We start from the raw sequence: 12,264 nt of genomic DNA, 5'->3' as shown, positions 1-12,264 counted from the left end.
CTTGCAAGTGTTGTGACCACTTGCAAAGTGTTATACCACTGTAAGTGCTTACATCACTACTAGCAAGTGCATAGAAATCATGCAACTTCTTAGAAGTTTAACAAGTGCTTAGACCACTTGAAGGTGCTAAGACCACCTGCACAAGTGGTCATATCTTTTGCAAGTGGTCATACCACTTGCAAGTGCTAAGGCCACTTGTAAGTGTTCATGCCTTCTGCAAGTTCTAAGACCACTTGCAAGTGTTTATACCACTTGCAAGTGTTTATACCACTTGCAAGTGCCTAGGCCACTAGCGAAGTTCAAGACCACTTGCAAGTGTTCATACTGCTTTGCTCATACCACTTGCAAGTGCTTAAAACACTAGCAAAAGCACAAAGCACATACAATTTCTAAGACCTTTAACAGGTGCTTAGAACACTTGGAAGAGCCACTTGCAAGTGGTTGCATCATTTGCAAGTGCTTACACCACTTTCAAGTGCTTAGACCACTCACTAGTGCTTAGACCTTAGGGCACTGCATAGACCACTGACAGGTGCTCAAACCACTTACACATGCTTGAAAGTTCTGATGGCTGGTTGTTTTTCATTATGTGCAGGCTTCGGTTGAGGAAATGGAGCATGTGTTATGTGAGCTGAGGAGACAGGCTTCCTTCATGAAGGAGGCATGCACTTTCTTGAAGAGAGAGGGGAGAGCCCTTCTAGTGCCTACCCCACCTGCCAAGTCTGTCCTAGGTGTTGACACTGTCCTCATTGGTGGATCTTGTGGGGCCAGCTACTGTCAAGCAAACATGCGGTCGGCGTTTATTATCTACCATGTGCCCACAAGTACCACCCCTTTTGCTTTTCCATTATCTGTGCGACTGAGCCTAAGTGCATTGTTCTGGACTGTTCGTGGGAGATACCACTTGTAGCAAGATGTTGGGCACTTGGGAATGCATATGAGGAGTCCATAGGTAAGGCATGCCTCTTTCATAGGACAAGATTCATGCTACTTTTGATATGTACAGTAATTGTCTGTTATGTCTCTCAGGTGAGGGGGTGGACCCAGCCGCTTCCACCTTGTCCATGCATGGTGCTTGGTGATGGAGGCATCCTGAGGGAGACACTTGGTTCTGAGATCACACAAGGTAATTTTGGTTGCTGTAACATGTTATCCTCAGACATGATTATCCATGATCATTGTGATTATATTAACTACCTGTGCTCCTAACTTGATTTCCTATTGCTATCCCAGGTACTGATGTCATTAAGACATTAAGTCATGTTAGTGCTCCAACTGGAGAGCCAAGCCGCGTCGACAAAGGTGTACATACTGAAGAGGAGTTGGACCCAGATAAGGAAAAACTCTCCAATTTGTTGCAGGAGAGCTGTGGAAGAAGAAGAAAAGGCAGGTGGAGGATGGGCCTCTTCGGGACCCAAGAAAAGTACTAACCCAATTTTCCCCAAAGCCCGAGCATGCAAGAAGCTTTAGCTTCTTGCAATTTTGTAGCTTTTTGCTCATGCAAGTCGCATTATTTTGCGGCAATATAATATATAAGTCCTTTGTCTCAGTGTCTGTGCGTGTCTTGACCATCTTAATTGTTGTGCATGTAGTTAAAATTCAAGTTGTTGGCTCGAAAACCCTACCACCCACCACTGATGAGGTAGAGCACATTGAGCACTGTCCTCCACGCTATCAGTTTCGACGCTTCAATGACTCTCGAGACGTGGCAGTCGTTGTTGACTTCAACAAGGTTCTTTTGTGCATGCACGATAAGCGCAGGATGACAGAGATTCCCCCAAATGTCTCAACGTTGTACTTTTCCAAAGTCTGTGAGGATGAGAACACCACCTATTATGTACACCAGGATGCAGAGAGCCATGGATAAGTGCCTGCCTCAAGCCAAGAAATGCATGAGTGGATGGCTGTCGCAAACCGCTTGCCATGTTTGCACTTGGCGCTTTGATAATCCTCCTAGGCCAATGTTCTTGAAAAACCTGGATACCTTCTGGCATCTTTTCTCGAAATTCAATAAGACAAATACACTTGTGCTAGATGACGCATTGTATAAAATGTACTCTAATGATCCTGCATGCTATGTGATCCTTCCTGAAGTGGAGAAGCAGACTGAGGGGCAGTGGGAAAATTTTCTGAAACAGGATGTGGCTGACTTTGTGTTGCAGTGGGCAGAAAGTGCTGACAGAGCAAAAACTGTCAAAGAGTGCCCTTTTGATGTCAGGGATGATGCCTTGCAATGGTCGAATTGGAGAATCGTGCAGAACAAAGTTGAGGAAATGAAAGAAATTGAAGCCCCCACGTTGTCGAAAATTACCCCCAACTTGGATCCTAAAGAAAGAAAGTATAAGCATCCAAAGAGTAAAACAACAAATTAGAAGTGCTTTTGTTGGCATTTTTCCCATTGTACAGAGGACTGCCCCTGTAGCCCCTTCACTGCCATGACACCATGCCCTTACTGTGTAGCTTAATGTACTCTGACACCGTGCCTTTATTGTGTGGCTAACTTCCAACACTCCTTGACATATATACAAACAAAAATGGTTTTGACCTTGGAACAATTTTGTGTCGATCTGGTGTCATTTTCTTTAGTTTATACTGTGGTTGCATTTTGTGGACTCTTAAGAAAGTGATGGTATGAAATTGCTTGTCTAGGTACTGAAGGGCTTGTCAAGTGGTTTAAAAGTGCTGGTCTAGACACTAAAAGTGCTTGTCAAGTGGTTTGAAAGTGCTTGTCTAGGTATTGAAGTGCTTGTCAAGTGGTTTGAAAGTGCTTGTCTAGATACTAAAAATGCTTGTCCAGGTACTGAAGTGCTTGACAAGAATTTCTCAAGTGGTCTGAAAGTACTAAACATGTGCTTGTCTAGGTACTAGAAAGTGCTGGCTAGGTAATCTGAAAGTGCTTGTCAAGGTGCTTAAAGTGCTTGTCAAGTGGTCTGGAATGCTTGTCTAGGTACTAAAAGTACCTGACAGGTGCTTACCATGTGGCCTCCAAGTGCTTGTGTAGGTACTTCAACTGTTTGGGAAGTGCTGGTCAAGTGGTCTGAAAGTGCTTACCATGTGGCCTCCAAGTGCTTGTGTAGGTACTTCAACTGTTTGGGAAGTGCTGGTCAAGTGGTCTGAAAGTGCTTGTCTAGTTACTTAAAGTGCTTGTCTAGGTACTTAAAGTGCTTTTCAAGTAATCTGAAAGTGCTTGTGTAGATCCTAGAAGTGCTTGTGTAGGTACTCGAAGTGCTTGTCAAGTGGTCTTAAAGTGCTTGTCTACTACTGAAAGTGCTATCAAAGAGTTGAACGTGCGAAATAGTGCTTCTTAGGAGGACGCATTGTGCTAGCTTGAAAGGTAGAACTTACAAGTTCTCCTCTGGGGGCATGCTATTATAGATTTGTTCAAATACATCATTTGACAATTCATATACATTAGGCTCACCTTCTACCAAGCACATCGGAAACCTGATGCATCGCACCAGGTGGGAGTAGATAAAAGCAGGGGGCTTGTCATCCAAAAGAACGTAGGTGTCATCTTGGCCATTTACCTTATCGTAGAAGAGTCCCTCAATGACAAATGAGTTCTTTTGAATACGGTTATGCCATTCATCCCTTTCGGATTTGATGGTCAAGCGCTTGGTTTTAGTGCACTTCAAGATGTAGAAGTCTGCACCAGGCTCTTCTGCATTCACTGCGAAGTTATGGCCAACCATCAAGGCATCACTTAGGTCGTCATGGTGGCCAGCATACATGGGGGCTCCTGGTAACTCATCATCGCTGAATGCTTCTCCATCGTTTTGAACATTGACAATCGGTTGTATTCGCAAGTACTGCCACCTCTCAACGTGGTCCTTGTTTAGACATCTCCTCCATTGGCCTTTCATGCACACATGGCAAAAGCAGGACAATGGTCTGCACCGTAGCCCGTGCTACATATCTGATTGACTGTAGCCATTGACACAGTGGAAGGATCGAGACCCTTTGATCCGCATGCAATCCCACTCTCTATCTCTGTCTACATCACCGAGCTTGACCTCCCAGAATCTACGATCGACTTTCTTCCCTGTCAATGGACATTCTTTCCTGAGGGTTGCATTGAGGAATGCCACCACACTTGAAGCGTTATGTAACACCCATCCATCACATTTCAGCTACTCCTGTGTGAGAGCTCTTTTGAGCACCACACCAGCCCCATCGTGCTCGCCCTTCCCATGGCCAGGTGCGAAGAAACTGTGCATCATCTCAATACCTGTCATATTGAAGTATCGGGCTACAAAATAGAAAAGGCGCCTTGCTTTGAATTGTGAAGCAGCACCATCAGACTACACCCAGTGTCGCTTGACACTGCATCCTTGAGCTTTCAGCCACTCATTGTGCAAAAGAAAGCAGTGCTGCACAAACAAAGTGTCGTGGATTTTGTCATCAGAGATGTAGAAGTGGGTTGTCTTCCGAATGGTACCAAGCACATCATGCAGGTATGAAATGTGGACCAAGATTGTCACCTGAGTTGAATACCAATGCATTGACTAAATTTTATTCTGCACCGTGAAGGAGTAATTCTCTACAAAATCCACTACCGACACCACTACATCATCTAGAAATTTATCCAAACACTCTTTGAATTGTTCAGCTTGCCATCTGTACTTATAATTGTGTTTGATGAAGTTTCCCAATTTGCTTTGAAGCAAGGAAGTGAAAGTCCTCGGGCTGACTTGGCGAATAACAAGATCTTTTCGAGTTTTTGCTTGACCGTTCTCATCCACTTCCTGTGTAGGAACATCGTCAAAAAGCTTGACAGCCATCATAGAGGTGTCATCGCTTTTTTCATGTGGACACAAGGAGATCTGTTTGATGCCACAATGTTGGCATGTACCCAAAAGACATTATCTACGGCGGCATAGTCAATGGGTTTTGGGCATAATACAGACTCCCACAGGTCTATTAAGCTTGGAAATGTGGCATTGGAGGCCGTGCATTGCGCTGTTCCATCATGAGAACTGCAAACAAGGCACTTGCAACTGCATGGCCGGCCATGTAGCCCATATCTTCCCTGGCGCTTCCCTGGCATATCTGATTAAGAGCTTCCTTGAAGTAGACAAGCTGCACATGGTATTCACAGCAGCAACAAGTGGTGCGGTCCTTCAACTTGCATACGAAGTATGGCTTTAGACCCTCAAAACATCTGAGGGAGATCCTTATGTTAGGATGAGCCACTTGGAACCGCATATAGAAGTCCCTCTGTGACAAAGAAGACAAATTTAGACACACTATCAAGCATTATAAATCATTCTGAAGCAACCTATAGCATTGGTAAGCATTATGACACACTTTCAATCAGTGTAAAGCTATGACACTCATTGGGTAAAGCTCTTAGACGCACTTAGTAGCACTTTCTGCATCTGGCAGCACTTGTAAATGGTTGTAAAGCACTATAAAGCACTCTCAGGCACCTGCAAGCACTTAGAAGCCTGAGGATCCATTTAGATGAACTTGGAATAACATGGAATTTCTTGGAAGCACTTAGAAGCACTTGGAAACACTAGCAAAAAACACTTAGAAGCAAGTAAAGCATGTGGAAGCACTTGGAAGCACTTAGAAGCACATGGAAGCACTTAGAAGTACATGGAATCACTAGCAAGCACTTAGAAGCACTTGGAAGCACTTAGAACCACTAGCAAACACTTGGAACCACTAGCAAGCACTTAGAAGCACTTGGAAGCACTTAGAAGCACATGCAAGCACATGGAAGCACTAGCAAGCACTTAGAAGCACTTGCAAGCACTTGCAAGCACTTAGAAGCACTAGCAAGCACTTAGCAAGCATTTAGAAGCCCTAACAAGCACTTGGAAGCACTTACAAGCACTTGGAAGCACTTACAAGCACTTACAAGCACTTGAAAGCACTTGGAAGCAGTTAGAAGCTCCTATTATGACTTCTGAAGCTCTGTTAAGCCATTATGAGCATAAGCACTTGGAAGCATTTGGAAGAACTCTCAGGCACGTGGCAGCTTTTTGAAGCACTATTAAGCACTCAGAAGCAACAAAAGGCACTTAGAAGCACACACAAACATTTAGATGCACTTGGAAGCACTTGGAAGCTCCTGTTATCACTTTTGAAGCTCTGTTAAGCCATTACGAGCATAAGCACTTGGAAGCATTTGGAAGAACTCTCAGGCACCTGGCAGCTTTTTGAAGCACTATTAAGCACTCAGAAGCAACAAAAGGCACTTAGAAGCACACAGAAACATTTAGATGCACTTGGAAGCACTTACAAGCACTTGGAAGCAGTTAGAAGCACTTGGAAGCAGTTAGAAGCTCCTGTTATCACTTCTGAAGCTCTGTTAAGCCATTACGAGCATAAGCACTTGGAAGTATTTGGAAGAACTCTCCGGCACCGGGCAGCTTTTTGAAGCACTATTAAGCACTCAGAAGCAACAAAAGGCACTTAGAAGCACACAGAAACATTTAGATGCACCTGGAATGACATAAAATTACTTGGAACCACTATGAACCACTTAGAAGCACTTGTGATCACTTGAAGAAGTATATCAAGCACTATAAAGCATGGTTAAGCAATATAGTGCACTGTCGGCGGGTACTCAAAAGTGGTTTGAAAATGCTCAGAAGCACTAAGATGCACTCATGACTTGGAATTTCTTGGAATCACCATGAAGCACTCAGAAGCATCTGAAATCGATTGTAAAGCTTCATAAAGCACTATAGTGCATGGTTAGGCATTGTAATGCACTGTGAGGCACTTGCAAACATTTGCAAGCATGGTAAAGCACTCTAGTGCCCTATCATACAAAATTTTAGTACTGTCAAGCACTCTAAACCACTGACATTTAGAAATCAGTATCGTATAGAAGAGCATATCCAGATACACTATCAATCATATGCGAGAAACTGTGTAGCTCTTACAACACAGTGATATACCTGAGGCAAATCGAGTAGATGCACTGGATGCAGTACATGCGCACTCTTTCCTATCCTCTTTCGAACAACATCTTTCTTGTTTGGGGAGATGCGAGTTTCCACCGACCAAAACTGAAACACGATTTCCCTGATTTCACTGGTGATGGTGCTTGCCCTATGCAATTGACGGTGACAAGAATCCAAGGGAAGTGACCCTTCCTCCACTTCATGTTGCAGCCGAAAATTGGCCGCAATGACATTCCTTCAATGAACTCCTAAAGCCTTGGCAACTTCTCTACCACTCATTTGATTGTCAACACCAGGCGCCATTGAGGCATGCCACGATAGTAGCCCGCTTTAAAAACAACTCGTTATTTGAATGGGGTGTCTTCACCTCAGATAATGTATGACAAATGTTAGAGAAAATGAGTCTCTCAACTGTCTCTGACATGTGCTACAACACTGAGAACGTTGGATGATGGAGGAGCTGTTGTAGAATCTTTGTTTGAAGGCCCTCGGAAAGCCCGTTTGTTTGTTTGCGCCAGCACTGAGAAACTGATCTGCAGATTTTCCTTGCCTCTCGCTCATCAATGCACCATCCTCGCACGTACGTGCCATCCTCTTCTCAATGCTTCTTTGTTCCCTCTTCTTTGCACCTCACTAGTTTCGAAGACCTGGCAGAAGTTCTCTCGGGATGTGTTGTGTGATAGACAATGGGGGAAGATATACGGAGCCTATATTGCCATTCTGTACACTATGAGACTCCATGTGGAGCCAGTTATGAGGGAGCTAGGAGGCTGAGGTTATTGTGCAAAGAAGACCATTAAAGCACAACTGTAGTCTTCATGGAGAGAGAGAGAGAGAGAGAGAGAGAGAGAGGGAGGGAGGGAGAGAGGAAGATAGTACAAATGAATATAGCTTGCGCTCAAGCGGGAAGAGAGGCCCTTCTGTGTAGGCAGGAAGCAGAGGCTATGGCAGAGAGAGAGAGAGAGAGGTGGAGAGTGAGAGAGAGTGAGAGAGAGAGAGTCACGGCAGGCCAACGGATTGCAGGACGAGTGCAGACTGAGTGGAGGAGAGAGAATATTCAGAAGCGTTTAATGGGCATGCCAATCCCTTAATGAATGCTCAGTTACATTTTCAAGCCCACCTCTTTTTCAAATTTAAGCCTCTTTCTCCTCCCGAAGGGGTGGCTAAAAGGAGTGTCCAAGACACTCCTTTTTGGTACCACCTATACATGCTTTCACTCGAGAGAGAAGGAGAGAAGCCAAATCATCACTATCCCTACAAGCACACACCAACAATCAAGCATTCAAGCACAACAAGCAAGCATACATCCACAAGCTCATGAGAGAGAGAGAGAGAGAGAGAGAGAGAGAGAGAGAGAGGCAAAACTCAAATAATACTAATGGGATTGTCCCTTTTCATATTTCATCAAATGTCTTATATTTAAGAGCTCATAGTTTACAATGGCCAGCCACCCATTTACAATTGGGGGCCCAAAACTAGTCTTTCTAGCTCATGTACAACTCTTTCCTATGACTGGCAGTACACAAGCCATAAGCTTGGTCATCCCATGTCTCTTATATCATTAAGCGCTTTGCACAGTTATAAAAGATAGATTACAATGAGCATAGCCACGCTTCAAAAGTAATGTTAACCAGAGTGGTTAACAGAAGGAGACCTTGCCCTAGGGTGTTGGCACATCCTTGTTGATGACGGTACCTATCACATTCCTTAGGTGTGTAAGTTTCTATGCTTTGGAGACTTTCTTCTTTCTATTTTTCTTGGCCAAGTGGTGTTGATCTCTCTAGAGGCTTCCAACTCTAGGGATGCAAAATCCGAATCCTCATATTCCTTTGTAGGGGAATTCATCCTTGAAATATGGATGATGACATCTGGACAAAGATGAGGGTGAGCAAGCATGTTGTAAATAACAAGAAAAATAAAGCAAAATAAAAAGAGAAAAGATAGGCAAAAATGAAGGACCGTGTAGTTTTAAATATGAATAATAATTGACAAATATGGGGCAGTTGACTCATAAATATGGATAGGCAACACATTTCTCGTGCATGAACAAGTTATTGGCTATGAAAAACTCTAGTTTTTAATGATGTATATTTGAGATATTCACCTCAAAACAAAATACATGCAAAAATGCTCCAAGGAGGCGGAAGGAGGGGGAAGAGGGAGCTCCAGAGGAGTTGGAAGGACAGGGAAGAGGGGGCTCCAAAGGAGTCAGGATCAGAGGAAGCTGAGGGGAGAGCTGAAGATGAAGGTTGGGGAACAGAGGGGACGAGGTGGGGGGAGAAGGGGTAACTAAGGGGTGGGAGAAGGAAGAGGAGGGGAGGAATCCTCCTAAGAGGAAGGGTCCGTCGAAGGGTCGGTGGTGCCAGAGGGCTTCACTGGGATCTGGGAACCTAAAGAGGAATCTTGGCGAGGTAACGACCTCCAAACAAGAGGCATAGGAGGTGGGTTTCTTGAAGTAACTAGGGGGTCCATCACCATTGGGTGGCTGTTGAGATAAATGCTCAAAACAGTTTTCTGACAAAACCATATCCTCCTGTGCTCTACCAACTTGGCATCACTCAACTTTGGAAGTCAATTGTTGGCAGCTTTTTCTCGAGCCAATGCTCTGCGACTCTCCCACACCAGTATCAGTCGTGGGGTCGGATCTTGGTGGTGTTCCCACCCCCTTAAGAGGATCTGAGTTCAGAGCAGGGAGGGGGCCACTAGAGGTTGTCTCATGGACTGACTGGCGAGGATAAGCTCTAGCGAGATGTCCCATCTTCCTGCATATGAAGAAATTGCTTGGGAAGCTAGAGTACTCCAGTCTCTGTAGAATAGGGGCTTCTCGGAGGCAAGGAAGAGATACGGCATGTGGCACTATCTCTAGAGAGGCTATGCAGATACAAAGAGATGGAATTCCGATCGCCCAAGCAAGAACCAAAGCAACGGTGGAGCAGGGGCAACAAGCAGGAAAAAGAAAGAACAGAGGTAGGTGCTACGGGAGAGGAAAGAGGGCGGGTGAGAGGGGGCAGGAGAGAGGGCAAGCGGTGGGATATGAGAGGAGGCAGGGGGCAGGCGCACAGGTGCGAGGGGAGGAAGGGAGAAGCACAAGAGGGATAGAGAGGACGGGCAGGGGGTGGAAGGAGACAACACGCCCGGGCTTCACCTCCCATTTTTCCTCTTCTCTAGGTCGCTGACTTGGGCCATGTTAATGGAGATGTGGCTTATATGAGAAATAGAGAAAGAGGGCGAGACATGGTGCATGGGCCCCCTCCGAGAAGAGAGAAATAGAGAGAAAAATATAAAGAGAGAAAGAGAGAAAGAGAGTGAGACATGGTGCATGAACCCTCCCCGAGAAGAGAACCTAACCACAAAGAAGAGCCGATAACGCAACCACCAATGTCAAGAAAATCCCAAGAATCAAACGAGCTCTGCATCTCCCTCCAAGGCAAAAAAAAACATGGCCAAACGAGTTAGAGATGCTCGAATGTTACTACAAAGCTACATCCCATGGTCAGTATTATCCAAAAGCCACCCATCGCTCCAACGTCCATCCCATACTAGGTGTTCTAAATTCTTCCATTCACATGGACAACCCTGTTGAAATAGCAAGTGATGTTGGGTAACGTTTGCAGCAAGGGAAAGGGAAAGTGGTATGTGACCCTCAAACATTTGTGTGAGTTGCATAAGCCATAGACTATGGTTCAAAAGGTCAAGGGGAACCCAAAGATGGAAGAATATGTGGAATGGCTAGCCCATGTGAAGGCCAAAAGTAGGCACCTAGAAGAAGTGGGAAAGATGCCAAATCGGGTGCTCACTTCAAGGGAGATGGTGCTCCAATCTAGGAAAGATTAGGGAGAGCTTAATCAAACTTATGGGCCATGATTAATGGCTAATGGAGATGTACTCAAGCCTATAAAAAGGCACTCTACCTAATGATTATCATATGAGCTTTTACCTTGTCATTATGCTTCATTTTTGTCTTTAGGATTATTATTTGTGTTAATCTCTGTCTTGCATTTCTAGCATGTTAAGATGTTGATTGTAGTTCATTTGTACATACCCTAATCTTCTCTAGACACAAATCTCAAGTTGGTATTAAGAGCAACCCATCATCCCTTGAGTAGCTATGCACCTAGGATGGTCTAGCCTAGCAAAATGATTAGTTTTCTTAATTAGTTAGTAAGCATTTTTTTTTTTGCTTTTACCAAGCTCCAAAATCATCAAGAATCAAGAGATCTTGCTTCATCTTAGTACATGAAAGCATCATTTGGAACTACTACAGTAACTCGAGGAGCTACAAAGCATCAAAGGGGCAAAATCATGATCCAAAGCAACCCAATAGTTAGAGCAAAAAGGAATAAAATTTTCACATTTCTCATCATACTCTCAAGCATTCGGTTCATGGGTTCATCACATATGTTGTAGAGGATGTATACATTGATTTGTTGAAACAACAAATATTGAAGCTTTAATTGACAAATTGTTCTTTGCTCTATTAACCAAAAATTACCTCAATTATTAACAAGGTAATTAGTGCTATTTATAATAAATTTTCAAAGCCATTGATAGTTCTGCTTTACCATTGAGATGTTTCTAAACACTTATGCATCATCAAAAATAATTTGCCCCTTGGTTTAGTATTCCAAATTACTCTTCCAAATCAAGGTATTTACATTTCTTTGAAATAATTTTTCCCTTGGTTTAGTATTCCAAATTACTCTCCCAATGTAAAGTGCTTTGTCATCTTACTCAATCGTACGGACACTTACCTTTTATAAGACAATGCTAGAATATATAAAGCAACCTTACCTTGAGCTTAATGTCAAATAGGAAAAGCATAAGGACTTTTTGTACATACCCCCTAGAGACTTGTAAAAGAAACCGGACCATTTTTAAGTTTGGCCAACCTACACTTATATAATATATAAGTTATTTTTTATAATAAGCAATGGATAATCATTCACTCGCAACAATAGGACACTTGGAGCTTTTCTCTTCTCAACTCTTGCTTGCATAAGAATGCATGCTTAAACAAGCATGCATTCTTTACAAATCTTGACACATGAATAAGAGCCGATAATCAAAAAATTTTATCTTTTTTACCCCAAAAAAAACACTTCTCAAGAAAATCATTTGTCGTTATCATAATACAAGGTTGAAGTACCTTGGTGCATCATGCAAATTGAGTTTTAGTCTTACATCAAAGATCTATGAGTGACAGTTGTGACCCCAACTTCATGCAACGTCTCTTCGTGGGGATCGTCTCTACCCAAAAAAATCGCATCAAGACCTTTGGTGCTATACTCAAAAACCTATCGATATGATGAAATGGGCAACTTCGAAGGATCCCCTTTAAGGAGAA

General features: G+C 43.6%; 1 protein-coding gene across 1 annotated transcript; it reads right to left on the bottom strand.

The window, feature by feature from the left end:
* Window positions 1-3,341: 3,341 nt before the first annotated feature.
* Window positions 3,342-3,863, bottom strand: LOC147632862 (uncharacterized). The gene has a single exon (XM_086807048.1). It carries the CDS (start codon window positions 3,861-3,863, stop codon window positions 3,342-3,344), a length of 522 nt encoding a protein of 173 aa, XP_086663174.1.
* Between the last annotated feature and the right edge of the window lie 8,401 nt (window positions 3,864-12,264).

This window comes from Cibotium barometz, chromosome 13 (genome assembly GCF_041138505.1).
Source record: "Cibotium barometz isolate CiBa-2024 chromosome 13, ASM4113850v1, whole genome shotgun sequence".
Taxonomy (NCBI): Eukaryota; Viridiplantae; Streptophyta; class Polypodiopsida; order Cyatheales; family Cibotiaceae; genus Cibotium; species Cibotium barometz.
Note: the sequence above shows the minus strand (reverse complement) of the source record. Positions and strands in the feature narration are given on the sequence as shown.